The sequence below is a fragment of the Phacochoerus africanus genome, chromosome 10, assembly GCF_016906955.1.
Source record: "Phacochoerus africanus isolate WHEZ1 chromosome 10, ROS_Pafr_v1, whole genome shotgun sequence".
Taxonomy (NCBI): domain Eukaryota; kingdom Metazoa; phylum Chordata; class Mammalia; order Artiodactyla; family Suidae; genus Phacochoerus; species Phacochoerus africanus.
The window spans coordinates 101,471,651-101,498,848 of record NC_062553.1 but is presented as its reverse complement, the minus strand read 5'-3'; the positions used below and the strand labels follow the sequence as shown (position 1 = coordinate 101,498,848).

At 37.9% G+C, this 27,198-nt stretch overlaps 1 protein-coding gene across 1 annotated transcript; it reads right to left on the bottom strand.

Moving 5' to 3' along the window:
• Positions 1–11,322: 11,322 nt before the first annotated feature.
• Positions 11,323–20,888, bottom strand: IL21 (interleukin 21). The gene is made up of 5 exons (XM_047798773.1): positions 20,445–20,888; positions 20,301–20,336; positions 15,785–15,940; positions 12,777–12,854; positions 11,323–12,680 (listed from the first exon to the last, which is right to left on the bottom strand). The coding sequence occupies exons 1-5, from the start codon at positions 20,610–20,612 to the stop codon at positions 12,657–12,659; spliced, it is 462 nt and encodes a 153-aa protein (XP_047654729.1). The 5' UTR covers positions 20,613–20,888; the 3' UTR covers positions 11,323–12,656.
• Between the last annotated feature and the right edge of the window lie 6,310 nt (positions 20,889–27,198).

The window sequence follows — 27,198 nt, the reverse complement described above, 5'->3', positions numbered from 1 at the left end:
TAATTAATGAATTTAATGATATATCTCTCCCACTAGATTTTAAACTCTCTAGGGTATGACCTACTTATTCAAGTAGCCCTAATGTCTATTGCTGTGTCTGGCACATTGTACTCAATAAATGTTAAATGAATAAACCTAATACAATGTTAAGTTTGACAACCAGGATGAGAAGACCTGCCTCTTTGGCAGTTCTCATGTGGAACATTGGTTTTCTCAGAGCAGTTATTTGAAGAATGTCTATCCTGAGGTGTATAGGAGAAAAATTATCCTCCTCTTTTCTCTAGCCTTCATCATTTTGCCATTAATTTATAGTGATGTCAAAAATAAAAACCAGTTCTTTGGCAATTAGTCCCAGATTACGAATTACCATAGTAAATAGGAAGATGATGACACATTATTTCTTTTTTTTTCATTTTTAAAATTTTTATTGAAGTATAGTTGATTTACAATTTGGTGATAATTTCTGCTGTACAACAAAGGGATTCAGTTATACATATACACATTCTTTTTCAGATTCTTTCCCCATACAGATTATCACAGAATATTGGGTAGAATTCCCTATACTGTATGGAAATAGGGATACATTATTTCTTATTTTGTTTTATTTTTTACCTGATTAGAATAAACCCCTGACATGAAACAGCAGATGTGGTGGCCATGGCCCTTCTCACTCATGCAGGAGGGAACAAGGAAAAATAACATTCAGTCCAGCTCAAGTACATTTCCTGGCTCTATAGAACAGCAGTGGATTCCAGGCCAGAAAAAAAATGGAAGGTATGACCCCAGATTCTGTTCATTATAATATGCTGACCATCACTTGACAAAATAGTGTATCCTGATTGTCAAAGGAAACATAAACAGTGCAAATAATTGTAGGGTCTCAGAACCTCTTACTCAGTGTAACTTTTCTACATGGTTATTGTCCTTTCTGCTATTTATGTGGTGGTGTAACCTTTACTACAAGGCATGTATGGGCTGAGGGCTGGGGACAAACTCCACATTGGGCTCTGTGACCTGCGAGGGACCATCCTACTGTCAAGGGCTAGTGCTGACTGGCAGCCTTCATAACCTGACCAGACTTGTTTTCCAAAGTTAAGAGACAGGGTTTCTACATTTTTGTTTTCCACAGACGGTTAGCCAGAGGGAGTGAGGTTGGAGGGAGTTTCACACCTCAATTTCATCTAATGAGGGAGGGGGGGTGGGGGGGAGTTGGTGAAGATCAGGATACTATCCTTTATGAAGGCTATTTTTAAGGTAATTTAAAATGCTGGGATTCAGGAGCCTATTAATTTAAGGTTCTTCCAGTCATAAATGGCAAAAATACAACTGAAACTAATTTAAATATAAAAGAGGATTTGGTTTCGAGCTAAACCTTCAAGGAATATCTATCTCCCTCTTTTTCACTCTGCTTTTCTCTGTGCTCAGAAAGCACAGAGAAAAGCAGAGTGGCAAAGACAGCAATTGGCAGCTCCAGCCTAAATCCTGGAGCTCAACAACCCCAGTAGGCAGAGAACATTTCTCTCTAAATAATTACAGCAGAAGTCATGGGAAGGCTTCTCCACTCTCTGGCTTATGTTAGGTTCCCCCTCATGGAGCTGGAGAGGAGGTGTGACCAGCACCAAGTGATCAGAAGGACTGAGGGTTGGTCAAGGAAGGATTCCCCCTTCATAGAAGAGGAGGGTTCTAAGGCCAGAGGAAGGAGAATAGATGCTAGACAGACAAAAACAAAGGGCTGTGGTCTTCGTTGGTTGGTTTGTTGTTCCTCAACAGGGAGAAAGAAGTTTCAGCATTAAAAGTAGAAGCAAAAGAAGCCAGAATTTGTGAACCATTACTAGACTAGACCTGATAAATGGAACAGAAATAGGAGATGAGAAAAGCTTAGTAATACAGAATTGGTTGGAACACTGTATTGAGAAAGGCTATATTACACAGAACATGCTGATAAACTTTCAGAAGGAGGAGGCATGACCAGAGGCAGCTTAAAAAATTATTTAATTATTGTGTTTAATTAATGTCCTGCCACCTCAAATCTTCCTTGGCAACCACTGGGAACACTTTTCAACTTATTAAACAACTGTGAATTAAAATACCATTTGGTGAGGCCAAGGTTGTGGAAAAAAGGGTTCCGCCCTGAGCTACTCATCCTGGAGAAGTCCCCTGAGTAGTCTGAGGTACATGGGAATTCAGCACAAGCCAATTGTCGCTAGCAGCAGAACACATCGGAAAACAATCTCCTAGATCATCATATGTGTACACACGTTACAAGACACTTCCCTTCACCTTATTTGTTTTATCTTTGTGAGCAGTCTATGATGTTAGAGGTGCTGGAATTATTACAACTATTTCACAGGTGACAAAATCTGCAGTGTGTTTCTCACATCATCCTAAATGAAGGATAGGGATAACTGTGTCCTGGTTAAAGGACCTCTAAAGGCGCCCCCAGCTGGATCTTTTTCTTCTTTTTGTCTTTTGTCTTTTGTTTTTCCATTTTTGGCTGCCCCAGCGTCTGGATTTCCCAGGCCAGGGATCAGATTGGAGCTGCATTTGCAACCTACACTGTGGCTGTGGCAATACGATATCCTTTAACCCACTGTGCCAGGCCAAGGATCAAACCTCCCTCCCAGTGCTGCTGATCCTCATTGAGCCAAGTGGGAACTCCTCCCTAACTGAATTAAGGTCATTTTCCCAAGAGCCAGTGACCAGGCATACTGCCTATTTAAGGACCCTGCCAGCTCTCCTCTCAGCTGCTGTGTGTGAGCAGGACAGTGGCTAATGGCACCAGAGAAGGTTTCAAACACTCTTGTTCTTATTCACACTGAGTTCTGGAGGTCTAAGGAGAGAAATAGTCTTCCTGGTCCTGAAGCTCCTTTTAGAAATGCTCGCAAGAGTGAAAATCTTTGTCAAGTCCAGGACTGAAAGAGCTGGGAAAATGTTTCAGAGGTTATACCATTTGCTTTTGTGTGGGATGGGGTGACAAGGTCCTGACATTTTAAAATCTGGTTATCTGTATGTACTTGCATTGCTTCGATAGGTGGCAGCATGTCCTCTCATTTAAAAGGTAACCTTTTTAAAAGGACACACTAGGTGGAAAGCTCTGTGAGGAAATGAAGAGGTGCTAATAATCATACAGGCAAATAGAAAATGTTCCCTGCAACCCACCACGAATACATTGTTCATAGTCATGATTCAAGTCATTGATTAGGCTTTGATCCACCGGCAATAACTTCAGAGCAAAAGTTGTATAATACACTACCTTGAATTCTAATGCTATTTAGTTCTCTCCTCATCAGGCACTTAGCATTTCAGAAAAGATTTGCCAGATGACACTGAATTCTTTCCCACCAGCCATGTGGTGAATGATTGTTTCCATCCTGGTCACACCAGCCCTTCTCCACCCTTCTAAGTGACCAGCTCCAAATTCTTCTCTCTTTTCAGAAGTAGATTTATCCATCAACAGATATAAATATTTTAATTCCATTCATAATGGCATTTCTCCCAAGGGACCATGCAAGGATAGGATGATTTCAACTGAGTCAGAAAAGAAAGAGGGAGGCTGATTAGAAGCTGGGAATCCACCAAGTTTCCTACATTCTAAGAATAAGAATATCCTTATCAGGGAAAATCTATTCTGTTTTTGGCATGGAGTGATGGCTGTCCTGGGGCAGGGGTAGGTTGTAAGGAGGGGTAGCAGGTCCTCCAAGGATGTATGATGACTTGGGGTGCCCATCAGTAGTGTCAAAATCTTGCACTTGAGAGGTCACTCTTTGTGTTGCAAATCCATTTATCTCCAAAACTGGGCTCCTTCGGTTAAGTGGGCTTTTGAAATTTGAATTGTGCCCCCCTCAAAAGGAGATGTAAAATATATACCATAAATTTTTATAATTATATATAATTGCATATGGACACATGTACCCTAACTTTCCTGAAACTACCTCATTTTAATAATAAAATTAATCTTTGCCCTAAGTCTTCTTCTTACTTAAAAATAATTTTTCAAAAGAGGAAAAAAAAATCACCCTTACTGTAGTAGACACAGTTGGTGCTGCCCAGATGCCCTTGGATATCCTTTTCATCAGCTCCAAGTGCCCATCCCTTCTGTGCCCTTTGATGACATGGACAGAGAATGGTCCTTGGGCATTGGAGCAGCCTCACCTGTGTCCTCAAGCTCCACAGACATAATGAGTGGTTGCAGGAGTACAAAAACCCAGTCCCTTGTATTTCAGGAAAAATAACTCTGAGGCATAGTAGTTTATGCTCCAGGGCACATTGTAGAATTAAGCTAAATTTATTCCCAGGCCTCAACTTCACCTTCCCAATCCTCCTTTCCCCATTCCCTTCCTGATTTTTCTCATATTTCCTTAGTAAACCACCTTACTGGAATCTATGGCTCAGGGTCTCCTTCTGGGAAAACCTGATCAAGTATACTTAATCTTTTTTCTTTTCTCTCTCTCAGGCTATCTTTACTTCTCTTTCTCTCTTTCCCTCTCTCATGCTTTCTTTTTTCTTTTGTAATTTAGGTCTGGGAATTTTATGGAAGTCCCCAGACTAGGGGTCACATTGGAGCTGCAGCTGCTGACCTACACCACAGCCACAGAAACACCAGATGAGCCGCGTCTGCGACCTGCACCACAGCTCACAGCAACTCCAGATCCTTAATCCACTGAGCAAGGCCAGGGATTGAACCTGCATCCTCAAAAATACTAGTCAGGCTTTTAACCCATTGAGCCACAGCGGGAATTCCAGATCTTGGAATTTTCTTGAATTAAGATTATAGGGAAAAAACATGGAGCAACACAAAATTTTCTCCTCTAAACAGATTGTCTCTCAGCCCAGTAGGAAGATGGTAACATGATCAGAGTTAGTTTAAAAAGATAATTTTAAAGATGTTGTTTTAACTGAGGTACCACAAACTAGAGTCTTCCTTTGCAGCTGGATTTTTCCTTCACTTTCCTCCCTATTTAAAATTGCTCTCAGAGTTCCCTTTGTGGCTCAGGGGTTAATGAACCTGACAAGAATCCATGAGGATGCATGTTCGATCCCTGGCCTCACTCAGTGGGTTAAGGATCGAGCATTGCCATGAGCTGTGGTGTAGGTCATAGAGCAGCTCAGCTGTGGCTGTGGCTTAGGTCAGCAGCTGTAGCTCCAATTTGACCCCTAGCCTGGGAATTTCCACATGCCACAGGTGCGACCCTAAAAAGCAAAATAAAATAAAATACTCTCTCATCTGTCTCACACATGCCCTACCCACTTCTCCCCAGTCCTTCTCTGCTTATGTTTCTCCACAGCATTTCTCCACATTTTACCATCTCATTCAAGATGTACGAAAGAAAACTAAAGAAGGTGAGAAAAATAAAATAATTTGTATCATGCAAGGAAGCCTTCTTGAAAAGAATAATATTTCATTATGAATGGGAAGGTAGAAAAAGACATCTTTAGGAATCCACAAGTGGGTATATGAATGCTTGAATTTTCTATTTTTGTGAAGGAAAGAGTGTCATATGGAAGAGTTTCAGTTATATGATTTGAAATCATCAAGATGTTTTATCTACCAGCAAAAGAACTCTAGACATCAAAACTCTAGAAGCTTTCTTTAGAAAAATATTCTTGCTAAAATGTTCATGTTAAGTATGGATGTTTCCATTTTTATCTTCCAAATTTTGGATTGCTAAAGACCAATTTCAAAAATAAAGAAGAGGTTTGGTTATATCTGATAAGAGAATGGGTAAAATTTGTAGAAAATATGTGATACCCAGAGATCAGGAAGCTAAAGGGAGAAACAAAAGTTAACACACTTTAACTTTTGTGTTGGGAATTAAAACCCCATGGGAAACTCTAATGCCAACCATCACAGAACGCACGAATTCCTTCCAGAAATACTAAATGAATTCTTTCTATGTTCAAGGCATAGTTCCAGGTGCCAGATATATAGCAGTGAACAAAACCGAACAAATCTCTGTAGAATTGAGCTTACATTCTGGTGGAGGACAGAGACAATAAACATATAAATTATTAAAATATATGTCCAGGGAGTTCCTGTCGTGGCTCAGTGGAAATGAATCTGAATAGCATCCATGAGGACACAGGTTAGATCCCTGGCCTCGCTCAGTGGGTTAAAAATCCAGCATTGCCATGAGCTATGGTGTAGGTCGCAGACGTGGCTCTGAACTGGTGTTGCTGTGGCTGTGGTGTAGGCCAGCAGCTATAGCTCTGATTCGACCTCTAGCCTGGGAACCTCTATATACCACAAATGTAGCCCTAAAAAGACAAATAAATAAAATGAATGTCCAGGGTAGTGGTAAGTGCTATAGAGAAAAATAAAGCAAGAGTTCTTTGAGGGGGTGCAATTTAAAATACAGTGGTGGTCAGTAGATGATGACAGCTGAAGAGGACTGAAGGAGGTGAGGCAGTGGACCACATGGACCTTTGGCAGGAAAACCTTCCAAACTGAAGGAATGCAAAGTGCAGATGGCTTGGGCAGGAATGTGCCTACAGTGTTCGTGAAAGGAGAGTGCCAGTGTGGCAAGAATTGAGTGAGGAATGTGAAAATGAAGCTAGAGAGATGAAGGGTAGAGGGCACACAACCACGTAGATGCTGTTGTAGCACAGGTTTTCCCCTGAATGAAGTGGGATCCACTGGAAGGTTTTGAGCTGAAGGATAACATATTCTGATTAGCTTTTAAAAGACTCACTCAGGTTGCTTGGTTGCAGATGGATTTTGGTGAGGGGCAAGGACAAAAGCAGGAAGGAATTTAGGAAGGTATTACAATCATCTGGGTGAGAGATTATGGTGGCCTCAACAAAGTGGGAGCAACAAAAATGGTGACAAGTAGTTGGAGTCTAGAGATATTTTGAAAATAGCATCACTGGCTTTGGTGACTGAATTCAACATGGAAGAGAAAGAGAAACATCAAAGAAAATTTCAATGCATGAGTGTATATTTGTATTTAGTTCAATTTAGTTATATAAATATTTGTTTTCTGCTGTAGGTTATCTAGCACGTATGAGGCACTATGCTAGTGAAATTCAGTTCCATCTGCCAAATCTTTATATTCTAGAAAGGGAAACAGACATAAATCAACAAATTTGTGTATGCACATTAAATTTAATAATCAGCAAATGCTCAATTTCTCAAAGTAAGGAGAGACTAACACTGTCAGAGACAAAGATGATTGGAATTCTTCTAGAGGAAGTGATGATGACATTGAATGTTGATGGACACAGGAGGGGTTTTCTGGGTATTAAGAGGGGGTGGCGGAGAAGTAATATCCCAGGGAGAGTTCACTGCAAGTACAAAGGCACAAAGGAATAAAATGAATGTGGTGTGTCTAGGGAAGCAGAAGTAGATTGGATTGGCTGGAATGGGAAGTTCAATGTGAGGAGAGATTGAGAGCTGAGGAGAGCATAGGATAAAGAGTTTTACATGCCCTGCTTCATGGCTGGGCTATCCAAAGGAAAGCCAGTGAAAAATTTTAAATAAGGGAGAATTGTGATCAGACTTAAGCTTTAAAAAATATCACTCTGGTGGCCATGCAGAGACTGGAAAAGGGCTAGAAACCAAAACAGATGTTATTACAACCATTGCTGAGAACCTGAATTAAGGCAGTGGCAGACGGAGTGAAAAAGAAAGGATGGACTTAGGAGGTAGAAATAGCAAAACCCAGTGGTGAATTGGCTATATTGTATGAGAGAGAAGGCAGGGTCTTGGCTGCTGGGAGATCCATTCCCCTCAATTAAGATTAGAGAACCTACCATCATTACTTTGTTTATAATAACCAAAATATGGAAACAACCTAAGTGCCTGTCAACAGATGCGCGGATAAAGAAGATAAGGTATACAATGGAATACCACTCAGCCATAAAAAAGATGGAATCCTTTTTTTTTTTCTGCAACAACATAGGTGGACATTGAGGATATTATGCAAAGTGGAATAAGTCAACAGAGAAAGACAAATAACATATGACTTCACTCAGATATGGACTATAAATAATAAACAAGCAAACCAAAACCAAAATAAATGAGCAAATCAAACCAAACACACAGATACAGAAAACAGAATAGTGGTTACTGGAGGAGAAAGGGCAGGAGGGAGAGCGCAAAATGAGTAAAGGGGATCAACTGTATGGTGTCAGATGGAAGCTAAATTTTTTGTGGTGAGCATGCTATAGGATATACAGAAGTAGAAGTATATTATTGTATACATGAAACTTATAAACTCATTAAAAAGTAAATCAAAGGAAAATAAGATTAAGAAAACGATAGAAATAATAAAGACTAGGGAAACAAAGAAGGTCATGGAAGTAAGGGAAAGTGATGAGATCAATTTCTGTATGTGAAATAAAGGTGAAAGGCCTGGAGGATAAAGATGAAAATATCTAAGGAGAAGTTGGATCTATGGGTCTGGAAATAGCAGAGGGGAATAGCCTTTATGTGTAGATTTAGGGGTCCATTATGTGTACAGGCATATTTAAAACAAACGTAATTTATTGGATTATTGAAGGAAAAGGTTTCAAGTGAAAAGGTAGCCAAGGATGGAATTCTCAAGAGCATCATCTTCTAAGGGAGGCACAGGAAAGCAAACCAACAACTGACAATGACAATGTGTGGTCAGAGAGGTAGGACAAGAAGCAGGAGAGAGAGTAGCCTCCAAAGTCAAAGAGGGAAAAGAAAGGGTGTACTCAAAGGTAGCAAGGGTCATAATAAGATCAAATAAGATTAAGATTTAGACACATTTGTGAGTTGGGTAGTTTGGAGGTCATTGTTGACCAGAGAAGGGACAATTTTAATGATCCAGTGGTAGAGTGTGGGAGGGTTAGAAATCAGATTATAGTGGTTTGAAGTGGATAGGAGGTGAGGGAGTGTACACACACATATACACTATTCTTCCAATGAGCTTGACTTCACGTGAACATTCAAACCTCTTCCCTCTGCATGAGGTGAGGCCATGCCCACACTAACCTGTGGACTGGAATATACAGAGGCAGATGTTGAAAGCAGGTGAATGTTTAGACCTGAGACTGAAGTGGGGAAGTGACTCCAGTAAGTCAGATGAGGGAGTTTGGAAGTGTCCCCAAAGATAAGAGGCAGAACTAGCATCTGAAGCTGAATCAAGGGAGCAAGACAGACATCTAGGTAGGCAGTTTGTGGGCACATCCTCGAGAAGAATGGGATTGGGTCTGTGCCGGGTCTGTAGTTTAAGAGATTGATCAGGGACCCAGGCTCTGTGCAGGAGGGAAGGAATTTAATAAACTGGGAGAAAGGGAATGGGGAAGGCCTGGCTGTTGTGATGAAATGTCAGGATAGATGTAGTAGAAGGAGGGCAGTTTGAGAGCAAAGATCTTACAGGTGGGTTTTATTATATATGTAAAGATTTCAGGCAGAGAATGGTTCCAGGTGATAAAGTCTGGTGTACCACCATGAGAGTGATCTGATGAGGAGGTAAAAGATGCAGGTGTTTGAAACTGAAGCACTCGAGGTTCTGAGAAGCTATCATTTTGGCAGAATCCTCCTCATGGTCCTTGAAGTCACCCAGGCTGTTAGCAGAACTTGGACTCAAAGAAAAGAACATGCTTAAGTTTTCAATTAACATAGAAGAATGTTCAGGAGATAACAACCATCAGTAAGAAGTAAGGGGACAGCAAAGCTAGGTGGATTAAGCTTCAAAGCAGGAATGAATTTTGCACAAGATGTGCAGGTAATGGGCATTGATTAAAGGTATCTTCAACTCCTCTTGGGCCTACCATACATTTGGGAGGATGAAAAGAAAGTGGTGCCCTTGAAATAGGGACAGGAAATAAAAAGTTCCATTTTAGTGAAAGTATGTAAGGAGAAAAGGCCATCTTTACTTTACACATGTAAAAACTATATGCGTTCAGAAACTAAGGATCATCTTTTATTTTCTGCTAAAATTAATGAATTAAGAGTTTCCAGGGAATCACAAAAGACAGTTGTACTGACTGCATAGTATTTAATGTGATGAGGTCTTAAATAAGAAGCCATGAACATAAACATTTAAAATCAAATATATAATAAATAATAATTAAGTTATAAAGTACATAGTTCATATTAAAACTAAATTCTCAGATGCAAATGTAAATACAACAGACCAAAATGTAGAATAATAATGCTATAATTTTATATGTGTCCAGAGAAGAAACTTTCAGCTAAAACAGTAAAAATCATGATTAATTTTCCCTGAACTCTTATGACCTTTCTTCCAATCTTTCTTTTCTTTCTTCCTTTCTTTTCTTTCTTCCTTCCTTCCTTCCTTTCTCTCTTTCTTTCTTTTTCTTTCTTTCTTTCTTTCTTTCTTTCTTTCTTTCTTTCTTTCTTTCTTTCTTTCTTTCTTTCTTTCTTTCTTTCTTTCTTTCTTTCTCCCTTCTTTCTTTTTTCCTTCCTTCCTTTTTTTTTGGAGGGGGGGACATTTCCCTTGTTCCTGCAGTGAGTCTTGCTACAAATGCTATTGAAATAATGTTGATCAAAGGAACATCAGATTCAGTAGAAAGTTTTACTCAGAAGTACGGTCAGATGTTCCTATAAGAGCATCCAGAACTTTAGAAATTCATAGACACATAAATCTCAAAAAAAAAAAGGCATAATATTCTTTAGAGATTAAGTCCAACATCATCATTCTACAGATAAAGAAATGGAAACCCCCAAATTTAAGCAAGTGACCATGAATTTACAGCCAGCGAGATTTCGGGTCTCTTGTGTCAGAGTCTATTGATGAACGGCAATGTTTATGGGTCAGCCTCATACCCTTTTGGAGGGCTGGCCAAGTCTTGAATACAGAGTATTAAGATGGAGTAGTTTGAGTCTCATGTCTTCATCTTGTTTATTCTGATGCATTGCTTTCCTTGAGATGTGCTAGGATCTATACCCAAGTCTTTAAGCTCAGTTTAGTGAAGGTTCTTAGCCAACACCCCATTAAATTAATTTTACTTTTAAAATAGAATCTCTGGTCAAAAAGACCATAACAGATTTTTAACAGTAAACACGCCAAAATAAATACATTATTTTAAATATAAAATCACAGTGTCAAGTCAACAACTAAAAGCCAGGAACAAGAAATAAGGACTCTATCTTTCCCAAGTCAGCCTCATGCCTGCTTTCCACTTTTTTCCCAACAACCTGGTCCAACACCAAAGGCAGGCATTAGATGCATGTTATCATCATAATGCACATGTTTACGTGATTCCTTTGTAATGACATTTAAAATTTTTTAAATAAAATACATTTTTTCTGATAAACATTTCATTGGGATTTGACAAAAAAAGATTCCAAATATATATTTTAGAATCATAAATTAATCAGTATTGTTTTAAAAATATTCATAAGTAGATCATTTTTCTTTTCAGAGCATATAGCATTTTCCATTCAACATCCTCTTGCACACTCACAGCCATTTTAACAATAAGAAATTCTCAAATAGCTTATAATATTCTAGTGAAAATTTTATTTTTCTAGCGTTTTTAACTTTATATTTAAATAGACTGCTGGAGCTGATATGAAACGGCAGTTAGAGCAGGTTGCTTGTTTTCCTACCCATGGTTGAAAGATTGGGATGCTTCTGCAAAAGTCTGTTTTCTACTAGGACAGGAGTCCCGGACTCCTGATTTGTCTCCTGATTTTGATTTCATATAGGTGATGAATTTGCCTTATACAAAGCATGAAAACACAAAGTGTCTGTCAAAAAAGAATTTTTAAAAAGGAAAGGAAGAAAGAAGGAAATAGACATTTGGTGTTATTGGCTCGCTCCCATACAATAATTATAACAATTTGAGACGAGAGCTACAAGACTTTTTAAAATTCTGTTTGATTCCAGAAGACCATCTAATATATGACCCTCTACAGGTTTCAGCTGCCATTTCCACAGGCTTAGAATGTTAGCTTTTAAAGAAACTTGAATTGGGAAAGGTACACCACTTAGAGGAAAAAACAGGACTAAAAGAGTCTATTCCATAAATACATTCATATCTATAGGATTTAAATATTTGATAAAGCTCAATAAAGTCAGTCTTTTTGGAGACATTTGGTAAAGCTATTCCCCTGGTACATAAATAAACCACAGATTTATATGTTAGACATTCTGAGATAAGAACCTCTTCCTCTTCAGATACAGGTTTTAAGCACTCAGTTTTCATTTCCTTAAAAGAATAAAGGCTTCAACTTTGATTTTGACCCCATGCTTCTATATTTTTCAGGTCGAGTAAAGCTTTACAACTTTTAAGTTTTGATCAGCAGAAACCTCACTCTTGTCATATCAAGATCAAGGTTAATATAAGATCAATAAATTCCCAGTCTGTGTTTTTGCTTAATACTTTTGAGCTTCTCCAAGAAATTTCATAGTTGAGAAGTAAGATGAAGTAAAAACTTTAGAAGTCATAGAAATCTATCACACAGGAAATTAGACTCTAATTGAGGAGAAAGATTTTTCAAGTTGACCAAGCAGAGCCTGTGGATCAAACTGAAGTACTGCATAGTGATTTTGGAGAAATAACCCTGGCTTTGAACACTTATCTGAGTTTTTCCCCATCACCAAAATATTGTACTCCTCCATTTGGAATACCAAGAAGTGAGTTTCACTGCTGTGTTAGAGTGTATGATATAGTGTCCAGCTTCAAGTGAGATCTTCAGGAACCTTCATATTCCTTGTATTCTAGGAGAGACGCTGATGAATCATCTGCGGAAACAGGATACCGTGAGTAACCTCAACATAAGAAAGAATCTGGACAGATAAAAATGAAATAGAAAGTCAATTATAATTTAAGTAATATACCTTTTGGATGAGCGATTTCAGTCTTTCTAGGAATTCTTTGATTGGTTTTTTCTCATACGAATCACATGTAGGACATGTCTAGAAATCAATGAAAGAATAATATTCTTCTTTAAAACTTTTTTCCTGTTTAATCAAATATTCATTCAAATTTTATTTTTTCCAATTAGAGACATAAATCATGTTCACTGAAAAACTCTGAGAAGTGCATAAAATTGTTCAGAAAATAATATTGAAAAAAATCGTTTGTAATCCCCTCAGAGATAACCACTGCAATGTTTTAATTTATATCCTTTCAGAAATGTTTTCTTTGCATTTATGTTATCTATTTTGGTTATTAATTTCTCTTTTTTCTTTACACTTAACATATCACAAGAATTTCCCATGTATTCAATAGTCTTTAAAAATATGACCCATTAGGGTTGCTTTGTACTCCTACATAGGATTGAAGTATTACTGTTTTTGGACACATAGATTGATGCTAACTTTTCCCTATCATATACAATGCTCGATGAACATTTCTGAATAATTTTTCATATACATATCAAATTACTAAAAGTAGAGTTACTCAATTAAATTAAAGGGGATAAAAATATTAAGGTTTTTGATATACATTAAACTATTTTTCTTCTATTCACAGCATTACTGGGTATTGTTAAAAATTTTAATGGAAAAAAATAGGATTTCCTGTCTTAATTTACATTTATTTGGTTATGAGATTAAACAATGTTGCATCTGTGTATTGTCCTCTTGTATTTCTTTTTTAAAAAAATCCTTGGTTTATGTTCTTTATCCTTATTCTTGTTGAGAGACCAAAAACCAGGCCATTACTTGCTGTTCAGCAGCGCTAATGCCAGTTTGATGTTGTGGTGAGAGATATTTGACTGACAGGTAAGAGATATAAGTTCTAATTCTCATTCTGGCATTTAATATTTGTGGGGCTTGGGACAAGTTACTTAACATCTTTGACCTCGCTTTCCTATCTATCAAATGAAGGTGTTTAACTGAGTAGATATAAGTTCAGTGCCAATACTACCATTTCATGGATCTTTGATATTTGGTTTCAAAGGCACACTCAGCTCCTTTCTTCCTGAGGAAAATTTTAGAGGGATACTTTTACATTACAAGCTGGCCAAGCACTCAATGGAAATAAAAATCACTTTGATATTATAATTAAGACAATTTGAATCACATGTACAATTCCTTGGAGGAGAAATAACTGATTTTTAAAATGTTTAGTAATTTATCATATGTGTTTATCCACTGGTTTTGATTAATGCTTGAATTACTCGTGAGATTATCCACATTGCTCATGAGTTGGCATTAAAGGAGGTAAACAGGAGGGTCTCAGGGCCCCCTAGACTAGAGAATATTGAAATTCCTCAGACAAATAAAGGGGTCTACCCATTTAAATGTAGTACTGACTATGTAATTGCACAGGACAGTAATATTCTTTAAGAAAGGAAGGCAGTTTGAAATTTATCCTAGTGTCTTGTAGGCTGTTTTCTTGTAGGAAAACTAGGATCTAGCTCCTGTTAATCAGATCACAAGTTACTTATATATTTTGGAGATTAATCCCTCCAAAATATACAAGTAACTTATACAGTTCGATATCAAAACAAAACAAAACAAAAACCAAACAATCCAATCAATAAATGAGTGTAAGATCTAAATAGACATTTCTCCAGAGAAGACACACAGATAGCCAAAAACCACATGAAAAGATTTTCAGCATTTGCTAATTATTAGAGAAATGAAAATCAAAACTACTGTGAGGTACCACCTTACACCAGCCAGAATGGCCATCATCAAAAAGTCTACAAACAATAAATGCTGGAGAGGGTGCAGAGAGAAGGGAACCCTCCTACACTGTTGGTAGGAATGTAAATTGGTACAACCACTATAGAAAACAGTATGGAGTTTCCTCAAAAGACTAAAACTAAACTCGAACTACTGAATGATCCAACAGTCCCACTCCTGGGCGTCTATCCAGAGAAAACCGTAATTCAAAAAGATATCCGTTGGTACAGCCCTAAAAAGACAAAAAAAAAAAAAAAGATACACACACCCATCTTCATTGCAGCACTATTTACAATAGCCAAGACATAGAAGCAACCTAAATGTCCATAAACAGATGAATGGATAAAGAAGATGCGGTACAAATACAATGGAATATTACTCAGCCATAGAAAAGAATGAAATAATGTCATTTGCAGCAACATGAATGAACCTAGAGATTTTCATATTAAGTGAAGTCAGATAGAAAAAGAGAAATATCATATGATATCACTTACTTGTGGAATCTAAAAAAAAAATATGCATGCACTTATCTGCATAATAGACTCACAGACTTTGAAAACAAATTAATGGTTACCAAAGGGGACAGGTGTGGGGGAGAGATGGACTGAGGGTTTGGGACTGGCATATGCACACTAAAGTATATGAAATGATTGATCAACAGGGACCTGTTGTATGGCAGAGAGAACTCTACCCAATACTCTGTGATTATCTATGTAAGAATTTGAAAAAGTATGGATGTATGTATATGTATAACTGAATCACTTTGTTGCACAGCAGAAATTATCACAACATTGTAAATCAACTATACTTCTTATTCCTTTAAAAAATGAAAAAAATACAAGTTATATATGATCGTAAAATGAGAGACAATTTTTTTAACTCTTTAAATCGCAATTGAATTTTCTGCGAAATGATTTCCTCACTTTGAAAAGCTATATTAACTTATTCCAGCTACTGGGGACTGTTAGCAAATTCTAATTGGGTTTCCGGGCACTTTCAAGTCTGTGGACTTAGAAGAGATTACCTCACTTTTCAAAACACACTCTATGCAATAAGGTGTAACATGTAACTGGAAGGAAGGCACTGGAGGCTCTTGACTCTCTCTCTCTCTCTCTCTCTCTCTCTGTGTGTGTGTGTGTGTGTGTGTGTGTATAATGTAATAGACATAGTTAATAAGTACAAATAAGATAGATGACAAATGACAATCTTACTATCCCATGTTTCTGTCTTCTCCCTGCATTTGTGGGAGGTAGTTTCCTCTTCAGCTGTTTAATTAATACATTGATTATATTTTCATTGTCTCCCGTATTTGCTGACTTTAGTTCGACCTTCTGAAAACATGAAAAAGCTGACTGCTCACAGTGTCTCTGAAAGAGAAATAATTTGTATACATGTTAATGAAAGTTATTCAGAAAGACCTTCCCATTTCTCTTTCTACTTCTACTATAGCATCTTGGATCACATTCATTTCAGCAGACAAATGAGGAATGGTTTCATGCAGTACTTAATCTTTGCATTGAAGGGGAAGCTCTTGCAATGTACAATTTCCCTAAGTTAGGGAAGAGAAGATGTCTCCTTGTCTCACAGATAAGAGAAGGGAGCCTTGCTTTGCCACAGTTCTTTATTCCTAATGTTATTTTGAGGTCTGGGTGTGGGGCAGAACCTTAGTGTTTCATGAGGGAGAGTTATTTGGGTTATAGAACACACTTTATGAATTTTGAGACTCTAAGAGATATGCTATGACTGATGGCAGCTTTGGGTGAGTTACGCTATAGTCTGATTAGGAATCTTTCATTGTTTTGTATTTCTCTCTGCAGTGTTCACAGGAACATCCAACAGTGAGAATCACGTCTTGAACAGGACTTCTTCCTGTATAATACCTGGCATAATGTCTTGTTACTAGTGAGTGCTCAACAAATATTTGTGGAGTGGACCAATGACGTAAGTGAGTTAAAGCCCCTTCTTTGGGGCAAGTGGGAACCTACCTCTAGTGGCACATTCCACATTAGGATTCAGGACACCTGCCATAGACTAAGCATGACATTTCTAACATCCTATTCACACTCTCAGGTCGGTTAGGGTGGGATCTGCCTGAATCAAGCAGTCGAGGAACATAATTTGAGACGCGCCCCACCCAAGGGAGGGAAGACTGTCCCTTCAAAGTAAGAGTACTATCTCAAAGAATGGAGAAGCAGACAGAACAAGGATCAAGACTCAACTCTTGCTTTACTCAAATAACCAGTGACTAATGAATAAATCTTAGAAATTGTGCTGAAAATGAAATGGAATTTATTGGAAGAACAAAACTCATATTGACCTGTTGAAAACATTTTAATTCTGGTCTAAGAACTTGTATCTGGGTTACCTTTTCCTTTTAGCAAATGTGAGTATACGATGCTGCTTTTCCTCCCCTCAAATTTGCTATATCTTCATTTTGCCAAAATGTATAGAAGGACTCCACTGAGGACTGATGCCTCAATTTCTCTTGGTTCCTGCAAGGCCTATCCCATGAATAACGATATTACCTGAGTCTTCCCGTGGACAATCAGCTGAAAATAGCATTTGGCCTGCTTTGCATTTTCCAACCTATATGCTTACCCCATATGAATGTTGATTAATAACATGCATCTTTAAGACACAACCCTATCAGGTTTGCTTTGCATATGTAGCCACAAGCCGAGAACCAGCTTATCTGGTTTCCTTATATCAGAGCAGCTTGCCTCTTATAAGGGCGAGATAGTGTCCTTTACATATGTTTGCCAAAATGCTTATTTAATAGAAACTATTTATAAATGTTAATTATAGCACTTTTTTTTCCTTGAAAACCACATGTTCATATTTGTTGAAGTTTTTTCTTTTCTCTTCTTTTTGACCACAACCGGCTTAACTTACTGGAAAAAAATAATATTCATATTTAAAGAGGTAAATTTTCCAGCTGAAACTGAAAACACTAACTGCTTCATCCGTGATGATCTGAGAAACCAGCATTTCTCACAGAGGCCCATTTTGCTGAGTTAACATTTACATGTGTATGTTGAAAGAAAATTAGGTTCTGAAGAAGTATAGGGGCCTGTCAAGTGAACTCCCTTAAGACAGTATTGCCAAGAGTGGTTAAGACAATGAGCAGAGATTTTACACCTGGGAAAGCCTTTCTGAAAGCCTCTGAAAGACATCTGGATACTGATGCCACGTTGATGGGGCTGTGCTATCTCTCCTGCCCTTCCTTGCTCATCTGTGTCAATAGACAATAGAAATTTGCTCTATGCTTTCTGCAAGCAGCAGAGCTCTCTCTGGCAATCTGTGGTCCAGGGCAAATAACTCTTGCATTTGGCTTCAGATGCACATCAAAGGCAGCCTTAAAGAAAGAAAGAAGCAGTGGAGCTCTCCTTCTAACTGCCTTAGGATGTGTTGAGTAGAGGAGTGGAGAGATTAACCTCAATTCAGGTGGCTGCAGGTGCCCTGTCAGTCAGGATGCACCCAAGTTCATGTGCAGCACCATCATCTGGGAGCAGAACCATTGCTTTCTTTTGCTATGCCTTGCAGATTCAGAGGGTAAGGCTTTGTTTCCTTCATCCTTCAACACCTGGAAATCTGAGGAGTTAATCTGTTCTGCATTAGTTTTGTAGAGTAAAGGGAGCTTACAAACTACTCTTCTCTTTAGCCAGAGAACAGTCAAGTGCTGCTTCTTCAGGGAGGTGCACTTGGCTTTGTTGATTTGCAATTGAATATTTGAAAATAATTTGCCTTCTTCAACTTATTTTTGACCTACTTAATTTTTTTTTTTCAAAGAAAACCCTAGGCATTCACACTAAGCCTTGCTAACTAGGTAAAATTACCTTTGTGCTACATACAAGGTTTATATTAGGGTCTCTCAAAAGTGGCACTATTGACATTTTGGGCTAGATAACTCTTTGTTATCAGGGCTGTTTAGTAGCATCCCCAGCCTCTACCTACTAAATGTCAATAGAAACTACCCACCCCCCCACACACACACAATTATGGAAACAGATAAATTTTCCAGACAATGCCAAATGTTCTCAGAGGGCAAGATCCCCATCCAATGAGGACCACTGGATACATGATTAGAAAGAGAAAGAAGTACACCTGGTGAGGCCAGTTAGTCTTAGATAATCACTGTATATCAGCATTTATATGCAATGCTTAATCGAGTTCATTTTCATTAAACTTTTTAATCTCTTAAAATCTCTAATAGACTCTGCTTCTATGCTAGCCCTGAAGAGCTTATTATAATGCTACCATGGCCTTGAACTATTTTCTTCACTCCTGAGTTTGCCTGCCAGAATAGCTTAAATTTATGCCGTATTCACTTGTATCATAGCCAGCTAGCTAGTGTTGTTTGATCAGATACAGTGTCACCAAGACAAAATCCTGTCATTACAATATAAGATAAAAAATAGCTCTCTTTAACAAAGCATTCAAAGGAAGTACCCACTAGATCAACACAAGTTAGAAAATGGGCTATCTTTTCATATTTTGCAAGTTATAGACTGTAGCTAAGAAACTCCCAAAATGACTCTAACCACAGCAATTAGACAAAGAGCATGAGATACTAAAAAACATGTGTTTTGATAATTAGGACATTAAGAAATAGTCTAACTTATTGGAAAAGTCTTTCCAATAAGCTGAATGTGCTACTTTCATTTTAGATGCTGCTTATTAGAAAAGGACCCAGTAAATGAGAGTGGTTAGATTTAGAACTAGAGAGTGAGTTTTAAAGAAAAGCAATAGTTGTGACTCATTCACTTTCTAAACTTTTGCACATAGTCATTTACGATAATTGTTTTCTTTGCAATGTATCTTCCTAAGTCTCCCCTTTTGTAGTGTCCTAATTACTGGTAGCACTTCTATAGTTATTCTAATTTATGCACTTAAAAGTCTGTAACAGTGAAAACATTTCCCCCAATTGCGTTTATATCCTCAGGGTACCAAACCTGAAGACTAGATCGAAGTTACCAAGGAACAGATCAGCACACTGCACTCTTGAACTACCTGCTAGGCCTCTTCTTCCTGGGACCTAATGGATTTAAATGGCTTAAGAGGACGGGATGAGTTGTTGAAAACAGTCCTTTCAAAAGACTTCACGGAAGGCGAAAGACAAGACTCAATGAAGCCAAGGTATATGGGAATTATATTCTAAAGGACAGCCTTGAGTTCCACACTACCATTCCTCCATGCTGTTGTGTAGTCTGTTCTTTTTCTTTCCTTCTTTCTTTATTACTTCCTTTCTCTTTCTCTCCCTTCCTTCCTTTCGTTTTTTCTCTTCCTTTTTTCTCTCTTCTTTTCTGGTTACTAAAAGGTAAATTCTGCTTCTTATTGTATATGTCGATGTTTCTTAGATAGATCTACAAAGAGGGCTTAAGAACTTTAATGCACAAGGACTCAAAAATGTAATTAGTTGGTCATTGTTCAGAAAAATGATCATAGTATAGATTCATTTTCTAGTTTTATTATTCTATCTGAACAGTACTACTTAGGAATACTCAGAAATATTTGGTGATAGAAATATATCTTATAAGGTATGTAGTGTTTTATTGATTGGCTTGATGGTAAATCAATGAATATTTGAGAAAAAAAGAAATAACTATTTTACCAATTATTAAACCTTGAAACTAAGCATATTTCTAAATAATCATATTAATACCTTTCTTAATTGGATTTTAAAACTTATTAAAATATATTTTCACAAATAAATTCAATTGGTCTTACCTGTACATCTTCTGGAGCTGGCAGCAATTCAGGGTCCTAGAGCAAAATAAAATTAGTTCTGAGTTATTTTTATAAGTCAAAAAGCTCCTTTTGTAGTAATTGAAGAATATTATTTAAATTTTGTTGTGACAAGGATGGCCTTACCAAGTCATGAACATAATTTTTCAGCTGATCAACAGTGTCTATAAGTTGACGCAGTCTAATCAAGAGGCGATCTTGTCCTTGGAAGCTTGATTTATGGGCCACTGTGCCTGAGAAGATGACCATCAGGCAGATGACTATTTTCTCCATGTTGCCAGGACTGGATCTCATAAGTGCCAGTAGGGCAAGACCTTGGTCTTGGTTTTCACTTCAGTTTGTGAACAGGTTGTCAGTAAAGCTACCTATTTATTCATCCTTCAGGGAGAGGTAAAACCCTCCCATTGCAGCCTGGAAATCTTTGTAAAATGGATGAATGTGAGTAACTCTTTTTTCTTTTCCACTGGCTAGGTATACGTGTGCATGTGCTAATGCGTGGGGGCAGGGATTGATGGAGTCAACGAAATATGCCCCATCTGCATCTTAGACAGGAAAAGAGAGAAATGGGTGAATTCCAATTTTCAGCATGAATCAAGAAGGGTGCACAGTAAATAGTAGGTACTACAAGACTTCAAAGAAGTAAACAAAAACTTTGATCTCTCTTTCTCTGCCTCCCCTAGCATCTTACCTGTTCCCTCTGACAGTCATAAGGGCACTTCAATAATGAGTAAAGTGGCAATGTGTGCTTTCTTGCAGAAATTTTTTTAATGGTTGTAACTAGGCTTTTTGACTGAAATCATCCAGTATTCCATCATAAAGGTAGGAGGAGAGCTACCTTTTAGGAAATTTTAAATATCAGGGGTATTTTATAAATTAACAAGAATATTTTATAGTCTTATCAGGTTAAACAGTTTAAAGTAGAATTTGCTTCCAGCTCTTCTCCAAAGCATCTTTAAATAACATTAATCTCAGCTTCTAATGTTTTACTTAACAATCTGATTTACACATATTATCCCAGCATCCCAATCAAGATCTCACTCTACCTTCATTAAAAAAACAAAACTCTCTAATGTCTATCTCCTCTATGTAATGCATCAATTAAGTGAATGAGAAGTGCTAATACTAGTTTGCATCTACGGATAAGCAGTGAGGTCCTACTGTACAGCACAGGGAACTTATATCTTGGGGTAGAATATGAGAGAAGATAGTAAGAGAAAAAGAATAGGTGTATGTATGACTGGGTGAGTATGCTGTATAGCAGAAATTGACACAACATTTTAAATCAACTATACTGTAATTTTTAAAAACTGCTAGCTCTTATTCCTCTCCAAACCAAAATTTTATTTCAAACAGGAAAATCCAAAAATATCCATAAGTGACTCTTCTTCTCTTCGGTAGTGTTAACCTATTTCTGTTAGATATTATTTTCTCTGGGTATGAACATCTCTAACTATGACCAGGCAGAGGTTCATAAAAGACTGACAGTCATAAGTGGTTTTATCATCCTCATCTCTGCTGCTTCTCCTGTCCCTGCTACTCTACTCATTTGGGAAAGCTGAATATGATGTTCTAGTGTCATAGAAGAAGTATTGTACCACAGTCAACAAGGTCTTAACAAATAAAACACCTGTCTGTATATTTTATCTATCCATTTATTTTTTCATCTAGTTAATCACATGCTTACAGTCATACATTTTTCTAACATGTTAAGTGGCTAAGATAAATTGGACTTTGCACTTGATTTGCTTTGAACACTGTCGTCTTTTTTTTTACCATAGAGTATCTATTCAAGAATATTAAGATTTGATCTTACAGAAAACATAAAAATTCCTCCCATATGATCAAGAAGTCCTCCCTATAATCATAAAATTCTATAGGGGAGGTTACCTATGGACTTGGGGTTGCCATTTGGCTCCTCAACATTGCTCACATCAATCTTTGTACATGCTTTCTTTATTTGCTAAAGAGATGTGAGCCTCCTTGAAGACACTAACTACAGTGGTTAAGAGCTCCATTTCTAAAGCAAAGTGCTTGAATTCAAACCCAGGACCTCATAATTAATTGTACATATGACCCTGGATATGTTATGCAAAAGGAAGATAAGTATAGAATCTAATCATAGAGTTGTGGTGAAGCTTAATTAGATATCCCAGGTAAAAGGGCCAAGTACAACACATGATCCAATCCCAGGAGATTTGTGTGCTGACCACAGATAAGTGTGAAGAGAATTTATAGAAGCCTAGAGAGCCTCACTGAGCCATGGAGGGACAAGCACAAGCAGGTCAGCACACAGGGTCAAATGTCGAAGGTAAAATGTCTTTGATGCTGCTTAAAGAGAATCACTCATCCCAACTCTGGAGTATCTCACCACCACCCGATACACCCTAGTCTCCTCCCTGAGACATTCCAGCCCTCTGTGGTCCATCAGCCAGCACTCCAGGATCTCCATGGTCCACTCTAGCATCAGGACCCAAGACCTTTCTGAGAGTCAGATCCCCTGCTTTAAGGGGCATTTCGGTTGTTAAGTATTTTGAATATCACTGCTGAAGTGATAGTCTGAAAAATGGATCCTGAAGATGTCCACACGCAAATCCCTGGACCCTATGAATATGTACCATCACAGGTAACAAAAGGGCTTTAACAGATGTGCTTAAATTAAGGATCTTGCAATGAGAGATTACCCTGGATTACCCAAGTGGCCCAATAATCACCAGAGGAATGTCAGAGTCAAGGAAGATGTAATGACAGTATCAGAGTGATATGGAGCTAGAAGCTCAAAACTTCGGGTAGCCTATAGCAACTGAGAAAGACAAGGAACAGATTCTTCCCTAGAGCCTCCAGAAGGGAGGCAGCTGACACCTTGATTTTAGCCCCATAAAGCTCATTTTTGGCTCCTGGCATCCAGAACTGTAAAATAATGAATTTGTGTTGTTTTAAGCACTGACTTTTGTGGTAATTTATTGCAAAAGCAAGAGGAAAGTAACACACCTGGGTATGGAATTTTTGCTCCTGAGGAAAGGGTGGGAAAGAGAGAAATGGGTGATAAGGAGAGAACTAATAAAGACTAGAATTTGGTTGGTTGGGCTTTGGGGGATGCAGGTAGAGGGGACAAGGAATCATGAAGAGAGGGAAGGAAGATTAGAGTAGCTACTCTGGGATTTGAGATATTAGGGATAAGAACATATGATGAGGACTTTCCAGGAAGTCTGGGGTGTGTTGTAACAATTTTTTTCTGGTGCTGAGAAGGCTTGCTCAGGAGTGTTCCAAATTTATGGAGACCAATTTGCATTTCACCTGAATTTATCACTATTTTGAGATAGACCTTAGGGCGTATTTACCTGAGTTATGTGTTCTCTGTATAGAAATACTAACTTATCGCTACATTTACAGCATCATTTCATTGGGGTCTTAATGGCTTTTTATTTTTTTAATTGTAATATTTTTTATTATTTAGACTCAGTCCTACCATAACACTTGTACTGAAAATAAGAATTTATTTCACTGTGACTAATATACTAGGGCACAGTTAGAGTATAACAAGAATTTTGTGTTTCTTTTTGTATTATTTTGTCTGCGAGAAATGCTAGGTGAATGTAGAAAATGGCATCCAGCTGAACTGAGCCATATAGAAATGCACAAAATGCACACATGCCTCAAACACCTCAGTTCACTGTGTGTGTGATGAACCCCGCTTATCCACATCTGGTGGTAAAACGTTGCCATTTCCCAACAGCTCACAGCTGCAGCCCTTCCAACACTCACCTCCTCGAACAAACCTCAAATCTTTTTCTAGGTAAAAGTACCATATTTATTGTAGTATTTATGTACTTCTTAACCATTTAAAATGTGTAAGACTGCTGTCTTTTTTTATTATTTTTTATGATCTTTTTTATGTGTCATTGATGAAGTTTTAGAGTTGCGCCCCTAACCCCATTTTCCTCATGAGCTCTGTGGTTGTTATTGTGTGATCTTATGTAGCGCAGTTGATTTTTAGAAAAGCAAATGTGACATTATAGAAGAACTGACCATATTTTGTCTGAAAATGTCACACTTAAGCCTCAACGGCATCTTTTTACATCCAGGTAAAGAGCAAGACTATGATAAAGGACTGTTCCTAGAGAGAGAGGAAAAGGGGGGGATGATAGAGGAAGGGAGAGAGAACGAAGAACAATTTCTTATTTTTACCCATGGCCCATCTGAGCTCTGATGTTGACAAATGCTGGTGCCACTTCTCCCCTGGCCCTACCCCATTACCACAGGGGAGCTCATCTTGGCCCCCATAAGCCTCCTGAAATTACCTGTAAGATTTTGTGTCTATATTTGTGGGAGGAAGAAAACGTTAAATTTCATCCGCTTCTCTCAGGAAATGTCAGGCAGCTGCTATTTTTATTTTCTAGGCTCGCGAGTCTTCTGTGGAGGGCAGTGCGATCCATGCTCTTCAGCACACCCACCACACTGGGCACCAGAGTGGCAGCCCCAGACTTTGTGTTTAGGATAAAGTAAGGGGCTTCTGCTTAGCTTGTGTGTGGTACCTCGGAGTAAGGTGGTGGTTCTGCTAAGATACATTCTTTCCAAGAAGATAAGCCGTCTTATCACCATGAAAGCATGAAACTTCAGTCACTCCCCAAGGAGATTCAAGGACATATTTCTACAATTTTCTCAAATGCACTGTGGTTCTAGACCACCTTGTCAGGCCAGGGAACTTAAGAAAGACTTCCAGCCAGGGAGAGCAGGCTGAGGGTGAGAGGAATAAAGGGAAGGAGAAGTTGAAATCTGAAAATGAACACTACACATTCATGAGGATGGATGTGCCAGGTCTAAAACGGTGCTGGTGACTCTTTGTACTCAACTACTTTGCCCTGCCTTTATAGCTCTTCTTTGTGACAACTGGGGGTCAAATACTCCCTTTCTGCTTTCCCTGGCTTTGGCCCCTCATGGGTCGAATTAGATATCCCACCTGGCAGACTCTGCAAAGAAAGATCTCTTGTTTTTAGCATGATAGAGCTTATTATAATATGTGCCACTCCAGCATGACAAAAGTATTCAGACAAGTGGCCTATCTCTAGGCTGATTTCTAGGTGACTTTGACACCCATCATCGAAGCTAGAGATCTAGGATGTCCATCATACCATGACCTTCAGGCATAAAGGATGGAGAAAAAGAACTGGAGGATCCATATTATTCAACCAAGTTCCATCCTGACCCCACAGGATGAGGTGTGACAAGTTATACCAGCTTTCCTAGCCTCCTGTCCAACTTCTCTGATCAGAGAAATCCTGCTGTCTCTGGACTCAAGACCTGCACCTGTTTCCTTTCCTAGGGTGAGGAGCAGCTATAAATACCTTCTGTCTTGGCCTTGCACCTCCCAACACACTGTCATGAAAATAAAGAAGTACAACATTGACCTTTGCTGTGTCCTCTTCCTAAGGTGTCTACTGAGTTCTTCATTCATAGAAACCTCCTCCCCATGTTCTCCAAGGGGTGGGGGTGGGGGGCCCTCAGGATCTCAGAGAGAGGAGTCTGCATGCTGAATACAGCCCTCACTTGGGGCAGTTATTTCTGTTTCTAAGGATAAGGATAATTTGTGGAAAAGTACTGCTTTTCATCTTTGTATTTTAAAAAGTAATATGTGTGTCATAAAACTAAGAATTTGAAGAAAATGTAATCATGTAAAGTAAAATATAAAATTATTCCTTTTTATTCCCTAACTTTCACTTCCTGCGGGCACTCTTGAGAGTTTACACAGTATCATTACAGACCTTTTCCTACATACTTAAAACAGTATAGGGGAATATATAGAGAGATACATAGAGATTGAAGAAAATAGAATTATAGATGGAGACAAGGACATATAGAAAAAGAAACAAAGATACAGACATAGGAAAAATGTGCTTTTTTTTACATAAAAATTTGATCTTACCAGACATAGTCTACAAATTTCCTTTTTCACTCAATAATATTTTAGGGAGAGCAATCCATAAAGTATTCATGCATAGTGCTATCTCATTTAAATAGATGGATTGATATTCCATTGTATGGCTGTACCATAATTTATCCATTCATAACCCTGCTGAGAGACATTTAGATTGTTTCCAATTTTTATCTCTTACAAACAGTGCTGTAATGAATATCCTTAAACATCTATGTTTTTAAGCATATGTGAACTATATTTATTTTAGATACATGTCCCACATTTCATTTCCTGAGTGGAAAGATTATATCCTTTTAAAAATTTGATAGAAACTGCCAAGTTGCCCTTCAGCATGTCACACCAGTTTATACTCCCGCCAACAATAGTTTCCTTTCCTCCTCAATTCTCATAAACACTTTATATTGTGAATATTTTAAGTGTATGCCATTTTGCTAAGGCAAAAAAATTAGTATCCTATCATTGGTTTGTCTTTTTTGATCAATAATTAAGTGTGGAATATTTTCATATTTTTATATCAGTGGGTTTTTTTCTTCTATGAACAGCCTTGCTCATATTCTTTTCCCATCTATTGGGTTATTTCATACCTATAAAGGCTCTTTTTCTATTAAATATATGTTAAACATGTTTAAATTTTTTTCTCTATGATGTCTTTTGCCATGCAGAGATTTTACTGATCTGAAAATCTTGTGTTTTATGACATGAGCTCCTATTGAATCTCAAAACTGTCTTACCTTCCCTAACAGTAAATGGTAAAGTGTTTTAGTCTTCTTGCTTAAGGAATTGTAATGCCAGGGAGTCACTCTGAATTCAAGGATGCTTTTAAATGAATTTGTATGTAATTCATCTCAAGACCAGCTACATACTTTTTTGAAAGTATGAATAATACATATATGGTTGAAAATGATTTAGTCAGTTTATAAACAGTGGCTCACACATCGATGGATTCAT